The sequence below is a fragment of the Desmodus rotundus genome, chromosome X (assembly GCF_022682495.2).
Source record: "Desmodus rotundus isolate HL8 chromosome X, HLdesRot8A.1, whole genome shotgun sequence".
In the NCBI taxonomy this organism is placed as follows: Eukaryota; Metazoa; Chordata; class Mammalia; order Chiroptera; family Phyllostomidae; genus Desmodus; species Desmodus rotundus.
The window spans coordinates 39974161-39988908 of NC_071400.1; the positions used below are offsets into that span (position 1 = coordinate 39974161).

Consider the following 14748-nt stretch of genomic DNA (forward strand, 5'->3'; position numbering starts at 1 on the left):
TCAGCCTACCAGGAATGATACAGCAAGAGTAGACACCCCATAAAATACATTGTTCTATGAAGATGCATTGATAGGGACAGCAGTCTTGGAACTATTCCCTAATGATTATGTACAGCTACTTATGTGCTCCTGAGACTATATCAAGACACTCTTGATCAATGAAATGGGACTACAAATGGGTCATCAGTAGTTAGAGACCTCTTATTTTGAGGCTGGTGTGGAGCTCTGATGTCTGATACGTCATGCCAGAGCTACTGCCCTGCTGTTATTGCCAACTTGACTTACCTTTTTAAAAAAATGAGCTGAACACCTTTTCCTGTAGCTATAAAATCAAGGCCTGAATTAGGATTGTATGTAGCTTCATTTCTATTCTCTTGTACATTCATTCATTCAATAAACATTTGTACAGTGCTCTTCTAGGCTCAGGGGAATACAGGGTGAACAAAACAGAAAAAAGTCCCGCCTGCAGGCAGCTTACATTTGAGTAGGGAAAACAGAAAATATACAACTAACTCAATAAGAGTATTTCATATAATGAAGTAAATATAATGAAGTTAATAATCAAGGTGATTTGTAGTGCCTAGATTAGGGCATCCTCTAGATGTAGAGTTCTGAGGGTCTCTCTAAGATGGAAACATTTCAGTCAAGATCTGAATGACAGAAATGAGCCAGCCTTTCTAAACAGAGGGAACACTAATTGCTGAGGTTTTAAAGTGGGAATAAGCTTAATGTATTTGGAGAGCAGAAAGAAAGTCATTGTGGCTGGAGCACAGTGAGCAAGCCGGAGAATCATACAGGGATGCATAATAAAGAAACAGAGAAGGTATAGATCATATGGGGCCTGTAGGCATGCTGAGAACTTTGTTCTAAGTACAAAAGAATGACACTGAGGGTTTTAAGGAGAGAAATGACATGAACTGGCTTACATTGGTAAAAACATCATCCTAGATGCTTTGTGTTAAATGAGGAGACTATAGAGAAAGAAAAGGATCCCAGACTATGCCTTGAGAAACACCAACATTTAGAGTTTGGGTATAGAATGAGGAATCCACAAAGAAAATTGAGAAGGTGAGCAGTGAGTTAAAAGGAAATCAAGAGTGTAATGTCAATAAAAGCTGAGTATTTCAAGAAAAAAGGAAGTGTTTCACCATGGGGTGGGGGGAAAAGGCAGAGAACTGTACTTGAATAACAATAAAATTAGAAGAAAAAAATGTATTGAAAGTAAAAAAAAATTAAAAGATATATATATGTCCAAGGATGTAGAACATAGTGGCACTAATTGTAAGAGTCCCAAACTGGAAACAGCCCAGACGTCCACCAACAGTAGAATGAAATGAATTTATACAATAGAATACAGTAGTCTCCCCCTTATCTGCCTTTCTGCTTTCTCTGGTATCAGTTACCCATGGTCAACCACAGTCTAAAAATATTAAACAAAAAATTTCAGAAATAAAAAAAAAGAAAAAAAGGAAGTGATCACCTATGTTAAATAGCATTAAAAATTCTAGTAAGGTGAAAACAAAACTTTGGCAGAAGCAATTTCTCAGTGGAGTGGTAGAACAGAAATCAGATCACAGTGAAAACCAAAGGAGCGTGAGGGAGCAGAGATAATTATTTTCAATAAATTAGAGAAGAGTTATGGGATCAAGGGAAGGTTTATTTCTTGTTTCTTAGGATCAGAAATACCAGAGCATATTTATTTTCACCTCCAGTAGGGAGGCAGACAGAGTGAAACTGAACACACAGGAGAGAGAAGAGATTCCATAAGTGAGGTCATGGAGAAGTGAGGATATGATCCAGAACACTTGAAAAGAGACTGCCCTTTGCTAGAAAGGGCCCTTTTTTCATTATATCAGGATGGAAGATGGAAATTATAGGCATAGATACAGGCAGGTTTTAAGATTTGTGGGAAGATGATTGTGTTCCTGGCAATCAGGATCTCATTTATGTGTGCATATAAGAGTGCATGAGCTCAGTCTTCCTCTAGGCCTGCACATAGTAGGCACTCAGTAAATATTGGTTGAACATTAACTCAAAGGAAAGAAGACAACTTTTGTCATAGAGAAGCTTTGTAGGGAGGAAGTTGGGAATACTGGGAGTGAAATATACAAGAGGCCTTTAAGATAGTGAGAAAGGGTTGGGGAGAAGCTCTCACCAGTGCCAACACCCAGCCTGACCCCTCCCAGGAAGTCATTGCTGGCCAGGGGCTCCCGGTCCCACACAGTCAGTTCCAGGCACATGTGTTGTAGATCTTCCAGCCTTACACCACTGTAGACAAATGTATGGTTGTAGTGGGGATTCAGGGTCTTCTTCATCACAGGAGTTTTACGTTTACTGCTCTTGTTCTTCATGGGAAGGAGGTATCTGGCAGAGGGCAGATAAGTAATCAACAACCTACTCAAGTATGACAATATGTATCTAACTTCTCCTTTCCCCTACCACAGGCCTAGCACACAAAGGTGAGACAAGTCTCAGATCCTCATACACATCCTCCTTCCTTTGAATCTGCTGAAGTACAGTTCCTACTACCTCTACTAGATCACTCATCTCATTAAATTCCTTCAACCTGGAGAGAAAATTGATATAATGTTATTAAAATGTTTTAAATATTTGGTTCCATTTCTATTGGATAAGGTACTCTTTAAATAAGACCAATGGTAGCAACTATAGACATAGCCAAACATGATTTGCTAGAGAACTTAATTCAGTGGGGTTATCTATAATTTTGGGAAAGCGAGCATTGCATAAATATTCTGGGGAACAAAGTCATGAGTCCCCAAATCTTGATAGTCAGGGGACAGAAGTTTTTTTTTCTTTTTTTTTAAATTATGGATTAATTAAGAGCATAAGTCTATAACAAAGGATAAGTCACACCTATCTGTCTACCACCTTCCTCTTTGGCAATCAGCATTAGTCCAGTCCAGTGCAAACCTGATAATGGAGGTTTTGTCATTACCTAACTTCAGGAACAAAGTTGGTTGCTGGAGGTGGTAGAACACACAAGTATAATATCCACACAGAAAGGTTAAATTGGGTTTCTCTGTTAACTCTCTTGTCCTGAAACTGGTTAGTTTCGTACTGGTCCAGAGACTCACCCCTTGACAAAGCTGTCTGAAGTCCCTCCTGATTTGACAGCCATCAGGTTCTTGGCTTCTTTGATCCAAACTTGGAGCTCTCCCCCTTCCCCACCTTTACCTGTAAGGGATGTCAGCCATAGCAAGTAAGCCTCTATGCCTCCAGATTTCTCTTGAGTTTTATCTATACAACACTTCTTTTCCTTGGTCCTGAAGACTGCAAGCTCCATAACTGGACCACACCTGACCTGGATTCTCAGTACCTAGCAGAGTGCCTAACAGTAAGCAATAGGTGCTCAATTAATAAAAACAACAGCAATAAATGCTTATCAAAATCTCACTATGAGAGTGATTCTACATTAAACATTTAATGCTTAAAACAACTCTATGAGATACTCTTATTGTCTCCATTTTATAGATGAGGAAATTGAGGCTTAGAAATATAAAGTTGCCTAATATTTGTTGAATGCCTAAAAAAGAGGATTCCTCCATTTGTGTTCTTGACCCCACCCCCACTTCACAGGATTCATCAGGCATCATCAATTTCAACACCCATCTCCTATTTTTCTTTTTTAAAGGTTTTATTTATTTATTTTTAGAGAGAGGAGAAGTGAAGGAGAAAGAGAGGGAGAAAAACATCAACGTGTGGTTGCCTCTCATGTGGCCCCTACTGGGGACCTGGCCCACAACCCAGGCATGTGCCCTGACTGGGAATCAAACCAGTGACCCTTTGGTTTGCAGCCTGTGCTCAATCCACTGAGCTAAACCAGCCAGGGCCCCACCTCCTATTTTTAATATCTCTTTTTCCACTGATCCCATCCCCTTAGTCTAAATATCTGCTAATTCACCTCTCCTTTTAAAAAATTCTTTTAAAAAGAAAATCGCCCTTCAACCTTATCTCATTTTGAGGCTACTCTCCATGTCTCTCCTCTCTTTCACTATCAATTATCCTGAAAAAAAAAAAAATGTCCATACTCAACACCTCTACTTCTCTGCTTCATTCACTCTGCCCAGATTCCAGTGAAATCTGGTTTCTGCTTCAACTAATCCACTGAAAATGTAATCTAATGTCAATAAGCCATGTCTTCTCAGTCCCACACTAGGCCTGACCTCCCATTAGTATTTCAAAGCTGTTGACAATCCCACTCCCTTCTTCAAGATCTCTCCTGGCATTGCTCTCTCTTAATAACCCTTTATCTCACTAGCTTCTCTCTTCTCTTCAACCTTTATAATGCTGATGTTCCTTATGGCTCTATCCTGGCCTCTCTTCTCTATTCATTTTGCACAACCTCCTTGGGGATGTCATCGATTCCCCACATCCTATAGATAGACCTTGCAGTAGGGATCTTTTGTAGGAATGTTGGCTTTCCATTGCCAATAGATCAATTCCAACTCCTTACCATTATGTTCAAGGCTCTTTTCAGTCAGACTCCAGCCTCATCAACAATTCTAGTCCCATTTTCACATATACATACCATAACTCCAGCCCCACCAAAATAAGGAATTCACTCCCTCACATTCACCACAGTATTTACCAAGCTCGTACTAGAAGAGGAAACTCTTCTGCAAATGCTCTTCTCACTTCATCCTCTTCCTTTTCTGCCTGGTAAAGTCTTAAGTCCATTTTCATCATTACTTCCTCTCTAAAGCTCTCCCAAGTGTAACCAGAAAGAATCCATCACTCCTGCATCTATGTTCTTTTCACATATGACGGTCTTGCTAAACTAAGCCCCTCAAGGGAGGACAAATGTTATGTCTTATTCATCTACGTATCCATAGTAATTAACACACTGCCTGGTATATTGATTCCCTTTTCCTCGGCCTTCAACTTCCTGTCCCTCATACCTCATACCGCTTCCAACCATCCTTTCTTGGCCCCAAAGTTTCTGTTCTGTCCTGCCCTCTTAAGAGCTTGCCATAGCTGGGCCAAGACCAAGTCAGTTTAATGACCTAAAAAAGTTAAATGCCAACACTAAGGCATTCTTTTCTGGTTGAAATATGCAGAAAGGGCTTATTTTATTTAGTAAGTAAAGGGATCTTCCCTAGAAGATGATCCAGGGCTCATCTCAATATGGTTTCTCCAACAGTGCTAGCCACTAGCCAGCACCAACTCACATAGGTCCTGTACAGAATATAATGGCTAAATCCAGGGCCCCAAAGAAAACTCACTCTTTTTCTGGTCACCTCCAACAGGGAGCTTGGAGGCTGGGATGTACTTCAGTGAAACCACCAACTCTCCTTTGTATGATGGCAAGCCAGTCATGGACTCAGCACTGATCTGAAATACAGGGAAACCCAACAGGTCGAGGTGGGCTTCTCAGGAGGTGTTGGGACCTCTTGCTGATAAAATTATCCCCAAGAACAGCTTCATAGCATGAGCATCCTTCTCCTTATGAATAAAATCTGGGGTCCCTAGGCCATGGCAGCTACAGGTTTCTAAGGCAGTTTCTTCAGAAGGAGATGTAGAAGAACCAGCAAAATGTCTTCTGGAATACCCACCATTTTGCTACTTGGCGATACAGCTACTAGATTCCAAATACTGTCAAAGGTCTTCCAGCAAGATTGCCACCTAAACTCACAGGGGACTGATGCCAAGATGAAGGATTTTGCTACCAGTATTATTAGAATAGCCAAAAAGTGGAAACAACTTATATATCAATCAATATAGAAAAGGTTAATGAGTGATTTTAATGCTCTCATATGGCATGCACTCATCAAAAGAATGCAGTGAATCTATACATGCTGACATGGAAAGATATCTAGTATGTATTGTTAAGTCACCAAAGCAAGATGCAGGAAAGTATCTCACCTCTATTAAAATATATTCATATTTGTACATATGAATATACGTGTATGTAAGTAATGATCATTATCATTAAATAGTGCTATGTGTTATAAGTACTTCAAGTGTATCATTTTGTTTAATCCTCAAATAGTACTATAAAATAGGTACTATTATTCCAATTTTACAGATTACAGAGCAGAGGAACAGAGAGGTTAAGTAATTTGCCCAAGGTCACACAGTAATCAGCAGAGGCAAGATATTAACAGAGTCGATGCTTTTAATGACTCTGTTACACAGTATAGAAAAACCCCAAAGAATACAGACAAACTTAACACTTTTTTCTTCTAAGGAAGTGGAATGGTGAAAGGAAAGAGGGCCTTCACATTTTACTCTGTATATACCTATAGAGCCTTTTTAATAAGAATAGTATGTATCACTTGAATGATCTTCAAAATAAACAGTATTTTTTAAAACAGAACTTGCAAAGATTTGAGGACTAGGTAAAACTGTATTACAAGGATTTGAATATGCTGCAATTCTTTTTATCCTCACCTACAGGCATTTTTTCATTGCTTTTAGAGAGAGGGGAAGGGAGAAAAGAAGGGTGAGAAAGAAACATCAATGCAAGAGAGAAGCATTGATTGGTTGCCTCCTGTACACCTCCAGACTGGGGATCATACGTGCCCTGATTGGAGATCGTATACGCCTGGACCAGGGATTGAACCTGCAATCTAGGTATGTGCCCTGACCAGGAATCAAACCCACAACCTTTTGGTTATGGGACAATGCTCCAACAAAGTGAACCATATTGGAAAGGCTGATATGCCACAATTTTTAACTTCACATTTATTTATGCTACTTTTGATTAATGACTATCTATACTACTAGAATATAAATGCCAGAAGGGCAGGAATCAAGCCTGTTTTTGTTCATCGTAGTATGCCTGCCACTTAACAAAGTACCTGGTACATAGTAGGTGCTCCACAAATATTTACTGAATGAATGTCCGGGATGAACAGCAAGTAGCCTGTCCTCTTTGGCTGTGGGTAGCAGAACTGCCTCACTCTACTGGCTCTCTTGGCATGGCTATGTTCTTTATACTTTGGTATCCTGAGCATGAGCACTAGAGATGCCCTTTCACCTGCCTTTAACTGGGGCTCCTTTAAACTAGGTCCTCATTACTGAGCATATCAATGCCAGGAGGGCATAATCCTTATCACTTTACAAAAATGTACCACATACCCAGAATGCACAAAGTTTAGTGTATGGGAGAGATAGAAAAGAAGAGGGAAGTGCTAAAAGAAGAAAGTTCTGGCCAAGATGGAGGCTTAGGCAGAAATGTTTCGCTTCCTTGCACAACCAAAAGAAGGATAACTACCAATTTAAAAACAAAGAACAACCAGAACTGCCAGAAAAACATTTGCATGGAAGTCCAACAACCAAGGAGTTAAAGAAACATTCATCCAGATGGTGCACTGAGACAAAGAAATATGGCCCAAATGAAAGACGAGATCAAAACTCCAGAAAAAGAAATAAGCGACAAGAAGATAGACAACCTGTCTGGTGAGGAGTTCAAAACACTGGTAATCAGGAGAGGAAAGATGGTGGCAAGATAGGTGGGAGTGTAGTCCACCTCCCCCTGCACACGGGTGAAACACCTGACCGATCTACTGAGGAACAAAGCGAACAGCCGACAGCACCCCAGCGTTTATAAAGATAGGAGATGAAAAAGTATTGAGAACACTGAAAAAACAGATGGTAAGGGGGCTGCTTCAGGATAAAAAGGTCCCTGGGACCAGCGTGGGGACCAGGGCAAATGCAGCCCCAGGCCCGCACAAGCAGAGCCTGCTGCAGGACTCCTGGGAGAGAGCTGGGTTAACGGCTCCCTCCCCTGCCAAACAAGGCTTGAACAGCACTGAGAGAGACCTGGTTGCTTGAGGTCACAAAGAAGAGATTAAGGACGAAGTGTGGTAAACACACGAGACTGTGAGCACCAGCTCTGGAGAGTTGAGAGTTGGGCCATATAGGGCCCTGACCTGGACAGTCCCGGTCCAGCTGGAGAGGTGAGCTGTGTGAGAGGACAAACCCTTCCTTGTATGGAGCAGCAGGATTGAGCAGGAGGATTTTCTCAAAAAGAAAAGGACCCCCGGGGGCAGTTTGGGGAATTCTCCTGCAGCAACAGCTCCAGTGTCCTCTCCACCCAGCTGCCTGAAGCTCCTGCGGGGCTGTGGGGGATATTGAGCCAAAATCCTAAGCACAGGATGGGCAGAGAGTGTACACTGAGACCACAGACACTGACTGGGGAGAGTGCAACTCAGAGAGACGTGAGACCACAGGCACTGGGGAGAGTGTGAATCAAGAAAGGCCCCACTAGCGCACACCCATAGCCCAGAGAAGGGTTGTGCGTCTGGGGGGGAAGGGGCCCTGAAGAGCTGGGCTGGAGGCTGCCCAAGTGCTGACTGGGACAGAGAAGAGCTAGGCTAGGTTGCCTAGGTTGGATAAAGCCAAAAAAGACGAGGAAAAGTGGCTTGGCCAGCAGGCTTGTTTTTAGGTTTTTTTTTTTTAAGTAATTATTTATTATTACTTTTTATTATTTTTTCATTCTTTTAACACCTTCTTCCTCTCCTTCCTTCTTTCTTGTTCTACTCCTTCTTTCTCTTCCTTTATATCTCTTCTTCCTTCTGTCTTTTTTTTTTTTAAATCCCCACAAGTAAGACAATAAAACCTGAAACTGCGAAAAGACCAGAGTTGAAGCCAAACAGGGGACATCCCAACAGCTGAGACAGTGTAACAAATTTCACTTTGCTACTCCAGAGAACTTGCAAGATATTGTATATTTGTATTATTATTTATTTCATTATCCTTACATCATTCATTTTATTAGTATTTTTGTATTTCTCTTCTTTCTGTTTAATCGTCTTGACTTGACTGGTTAATATGCATTGTTTGACTGGTTTCCCCTTGTTCTCTCTTTCATAGTATATTGTTAATTAACTGACTTTCCCTTCACTTGTGTGCCATTAGCATACTACTCTAGGACCTATACTCCCTATTCTAGTTATCCAGATCACATAGATTCTGTCATATGATTGTGGCTCCATTACTATTATAAATAATAACTGTTCCATACATCTGTAAATCCTACACAGAACTTCTCCCAGTTCTCAGCCCACTTCACTGTTTCCTGAACTTTATTACTGGTGTGGTTAACTCTATTCTCTCACACATTACACCTATTTTCTACCCTTTACTCTCAATTTACCTCATAATCTGACCTCCCACAAGCTCACACCTTTCTAGATCCAACTCACTATCCCCCCCCAAAAAAATAAGAGTCTTATCTTCTTTCCACCCTTTCTAAACAGTGGCTAGGTGGATGAAATATCATAGTTAACACTATATATATATGCGAAGGATCTCCTATCTCTTCTCTATGGGCTGGTACTTTAAATATCACATAATACACTCCTGCTGCCTTAAACCATTTCACCTTCCCCCTACAACCTACCATAAAAAAGAGTAGGTAGAAGCTGTGAACACCAGCATACCTCCTAGAAGAGGAAACCGCCCAACAAAGGAAACAGAAACAGCTAAGAACAGAAGAAGGTTAAGGAGGGAGTGGAAGTCACATTAACTCAACCTAGGACCTATCTGGAAATACAACTAAATAGTGGAGAAATTACTAAGAACAAACAACTCAACAAGAGCAAGAGAAAAACCTCAAAACCTTATACATAAGGAAGAACCAGCTCCAACACAACCTGCCCACACCTGCACAACAGAAAACAAGAGATGGGGGATAGACTAACCCTAAGATAACCAGCTGGTGGGAAAGAACCAGCAAAGAAAGTCTCAACAAGAACCAAAAAATAAGAAATACACAGAGCCAACATAAACCACAGCCCAAGATCAGTAAGATCTGAGATCAATGAACCAGTACCACTAAATCATACAGGTATTCTATCACAGAAGTTCACACCATAAACCCAGGGGCACAGAATAGAACAACTTAGGAATCACAGGCTAACAGGAACAGTCTCAGAAACAATGGGAAGGCAAAGAAAAAGGCCCCAAATGAAAGGAAAGGAAGAAGTCTCAGCAACAACGCTAAATAAAGAAGAGGCAAGTCAACTATCAGATAATGAGTTCAAAGAATTGGTTATAAGGAAACTTAATGAGCTCACAAAGAATTACCAAAAACTACAGGGAAGCTACAATCAATTCATTGCAAACTATATCAACATGAAAAAAGAAATAGAAACCATTAGCAAGGGCCAAGAGAAAATGAATAATAACATTTCTGAACTGAAGAACTGTAGAAGGAATCAAAAGCAGGCTCGAGGAAGCAGAGGATTGCATCAGCGAACTGGAGGACAAGGTAGAAAAAAACACCCAGAATAAGCAAGAAAAGGAAAAGGGACTCAGAAACAATGAAGAGGGATTAAGGGAAATGCAGGAAAACAAGAAACGAAATAATATTCGTATAATAGGGATATGAGAAGTGGAAGAGCAAGGGATAGTAAAACCTCTTTGAAAAAGTAATGATGGAAAATTTCCCTAATTTGATGAGAGAAAAAGTCACACAAATCCAGGAAACACAGAGAGTCCCAATCAAGAGGAACCCAAAGAGGCCCACTGCAAGACACATCATAATTAAAATGGCAAAATTCCAAGACAAAGAGAGAATCTTGAAGGCAGCAAAGGAGAAACAAGAAGTAACATACAAGGGAGCCCCAATAAGGTTAGCAATTGATTTCTCAATGGAAACACTTCAAGCCAGAAAAGAATGGCAAAATGTATTCCAAGCAATGAGAACCAGAGGCCTGCAACCAAGACTACTTTAACCAGAAAGGCTCTCAATCAAGATAAAAGAACAAATAAGGAGTTTCCCAGACAAAAGAAGTCTAAAAGAATACACCTCCATCAAACCAGCTCTGCAAGAGATGCTAAAGGGACTCCTTTAAGGAAAGGAAGGAAAAGAGAGAGAAAGAGAGGAATACAGGGACAAAAAATTGGCAATGAATAAGGACCTACCAATAATAACCTTAAATGTAAATGCATTAAATGCTCCAATCAAAAGACATAGAATAGCTGAATGGATAAGAAAACATGACCCACATATATGCAGCCTACAAGAGAACCACCTCAGGATGGAAGACCTACACATACTGAAAGTGAAGGGCTGGAAATAAATTTTCCAAGCAAATGGACAGGAAAAAAAAGCAGGGGAAGCAATACTCATATCAGACAAAATAGACTTCAAGAAAAGGGCCATAAAGAGAGACCCAGAAGGTCACTTCATAATTCTCAAAGGAAGAATACATCAAGAAGACATAAACTTTGTAAATATATATGCACCCAACATAGGAGCACCCAAATACATAACAAATATCTTGGAGGACTTCAAGAAATATATTAACAACAATACAATTATAGTAGGGGATTTTAACACTCCACTGTAAAAAATGGACAGATCTTCCAAACAAAATATCAACAAAGATATTGTGACATTGAACAATGCCATAGATGAAATGGATTAACTGATATATATATACAGTCTTTCATCCCAAAGAAGCAAAACACACATTGTTTTCAAATGCACATGGAACATTTTCAAAGATGGATCACATGATAGGACACAAAACAAGCCTCAACAAATTCAAGAAAATTGAAATCATACCAAGCATTTTTTCTGACCACTAGGGACTGAAACTAGAAAACAACCCAAAAGGAAAACACCCCAAACACTCAAAATCATGGAGACTGAATAGCATGCTATTAAACAATGAATGGGTCAAGAACGAGATTAGGGAAGAAATCAAAAACTTTGTGGAAACAAATGAAAATGAACTCACAACAACCAAAAACGTTTGGGACACAGCAAAGGCAGTCCTGAGAGGGAAGTTGATAGCAATACAGGCCTACCTTAAAAAGATAGAAACGTTTCAAACAAACAACCTAACCGTAGCCTACAAGAACTCGAGGAACAATAACAAAGACAGGGCAGAGCAAGCAGAAGGAAGGAAATAACCAAGATCAGAGCAGAGTTAAATGACATAGAGACTAAAAGCACAATTCTAGGCATCAATGAATCCAGGAGCTGGTTCTTTGAAAAGAGAAACAAAATCGACAATCCTTTAAGTAGGCTCATCAAGAAGAAAAGAGAGAGGATCCACATAAACACAATTAGAAATGAAAGAGGAGAGATTACAACTGATACCACAGAAATACAAAGGATTGTAAGAAATTACTACGAAGAACTGTACGCCAAGAAATTTGAAAACCTAGGTGAAATGGACACATTTCTAGAAAAATATAATCTTCCAAAACTGAATGAAGAAGAAGCAGAAAACCTGAACAGACCAATAACAGCAGAAAAAATTGAAGCAGTCATCAAAAAACTCCCAACACAAAAAGCCCTGGACCAGATGGTTTCACAGGAGAATTCTACAAAGCATTTATGGAAGAGCTAACCCCTATCCTTTACAGACTATTCGAAAAAATCCAAACTGATGGAAGACTCCCAAACTCATTTTATGAAGCCAGCATCATCCAAATACCAAAACCAGTTAAAGACACAACGAAGAGAGAAAACTTCAGGCCAATATGGCTGATGAACACGGACACTAAAATTCTCAAAAAAATATTGGCAAATCGCATCCAGCAATACATTAAAAAGATCATCCACCATGACCAAGTGAGATTCATCCCAGGAATGCAAGGATGGTACAATATTCACAAATCAATAAACATAATACATCACATCAACAACAGCAAAGACAAAAATCACATGATCATACCAATAGATGCGGAAAAAGCATTTGATAAGATAAAGCACCCATTTCTGATAAAAACACTCAGCAAAGTGGGAAGAGAGGGAGCATTCCTCAACATAATAAAGGCCATATATGAGAGACCTACAGCCAACATCATACTCAATGGACAATAACTTACAACTTTCCCACTAATATCAGGGACAAGACAAGGATGCCCTCTCTCACCACTCCTATTCAAAATAGTATTGGAAGTCCTAACCACAGCAATCAGACAAGAGAAAGAAATAAAAGGCATCCAAACCAGAAAGGAGGAAATTAAACTGTCACTGTTTGCAGATGACATGATAGTGTACATGGAAAATCCTATAGACCACCAACAAACTACGCGACCTAATAAATGAATTTGGCAAAACAGCTGGATACAAAGTCAATACTCAGAAATCAAAGGCATTCCTGTACACCAACAACGAAACTGCAGAAACAGAAATCAGGAAAAATCCCATAGCATATAGCAACAAGAAAAATAAAGTACCTAGGAATAAACCTAACCAAGGAGGTAAAAGACCTGTACTCAGAAAACTACACAACACTGAAGAAAGAAATTAAGGAAGACACAAACAAATGGAAGCATGTACCATGCTCATGGATTGGAAGAATTAACATCATCAAAATGGCCATACTACCCAAGGCAATTTATAGATTCAATGCAATCCCTGTTAGAGTACCCATGACATATTTCACAGACATAGAACAAACATTTCAGAAATTTATATGGAACCATAAATGACCCCAAATAACTTCAGCAAATTTGAGAAAGAAGAACAAAGTAGGAGGGATCACAGTACCTGATATCAAACTGTATTACAAGGCCACTGTAATCAAAACAGTCTGGTACTGGCATAAAAACAGGCACATAGACCAATGGAACAGAACAGAGAGCCCACAAATAAACAGAAGTCTCTATGGACAATTAATATTTGACGAAGGAGGCAGGAGCGTAAAATGGAGCAAAAACAGCCTCTTCAACAGATGGTGTTGCGAGATCTGGACAGCTACATGCAAATAAATCAAACTCGATCACCAACTTACACCATACACAAAAATAAACTCAAGATGGATAAAAGACTTAAATATAAGCCGTAACACCATAAAAGTCCTTGAGGAAAACATTAGCAGGAAAATCTCAGACATTCCATGCAACAACATCCTCACAGACATGTCCCCTTAAGCAAGGGACATAAAGGAAAGAATAAACAAGTGGGACCTCATTAAAATAAAAAGCTTCTGCAAGGCTAAAGAAAACAGCGCCAAATTACAAAGAGAACCAACAGTATGGGAAAACATATTTGCTAATGATACCTCAGACAGGGCCTGATCTCCAAAATATATAAAGAAATCACACTACTCCACTCCAGGAAGACAAATAACCCAATTAAAAAATGGGCAAGGGACTTGAACAGACACTTCTCCAAGGAAGACATACAGAGGGCCCAGGGACATATGAAAAGATGCTCAGCATCACTAGGCATCAGAGAGATGCAAATTAAAACCACAATGAGGTACCATCTCACAGTCAGAGTCTGGCCACAGTCAGAGTGGCCAACATAAACAAATCCACGGCCAAATGTTGGAGAGGATGCGGAGAAAAGGGAATCCTAGTGCACTGTTGGTGGGAATGCAGACTGGTGAGGCCACTGTGGAAAACAGTCTGGAATTTCCTCAGAAAACTAAAAATGGAACTGCCCTTTGACCCAGCAATTCCGCTGCTGGGATTATACCCTAAGAACCCTGAAACACCAATCCAAAAGAACCTGTGCACCCCAATGATCATAGCAGCACAATTTACAATAGCCAAGTACTGGAAGCAACCTAAGTGCCCATCAGCAAACAAGTGGATCCAAAAACTATGGTATATTTACACAATGGAATTCTATGCAGCAGAGAGAAAGAAGGAGCTTATACCCTTTGCAACAGCATGGATGAAACTGGAGAGCATTATGCTAAGTGAAATAAGCCAGGCAGTGAGAGACAAATACCATATGATGTTACCTTTAACTGGAACATAATCAACGAAAGAAAAAAGCAAACAAAATATAATCAGAGACATTGAAAT

At 40.0% G+C, this 14748-nt stretch overlaps 1 protein-coding gene across 1 annotated transcript in view; it reads right to left on the bottom strand.

Annotated features, from left to right (window-relative positions):
* SYTL4 (synaptotagmin like 4) overlaps positions 1 to 14748 on the bottom strand; it is a 118074-nt gene that overhangs the window by 393 nt on the left and 102933 nt on the right. The window contains exons 14-16 of the mRNA XM_024578730.3: positions 5244 to 5352; positions 3096 to 3195; positions 2156 to 2364 (exon numbers count right to left, since the gene is read on the bottom strand). Of these exons, the coding sequence (XP_024434498.2) occupies positions 2156 to 2364; positions 3096 to 3195; positions 5244 to 5352 (418 nt within the window). The remainder of the gene's footprint in view (positions 1 to 2155; positions 2365 to 3095; positions 3196 to 5243; positions 5353 to 14748) is intronic.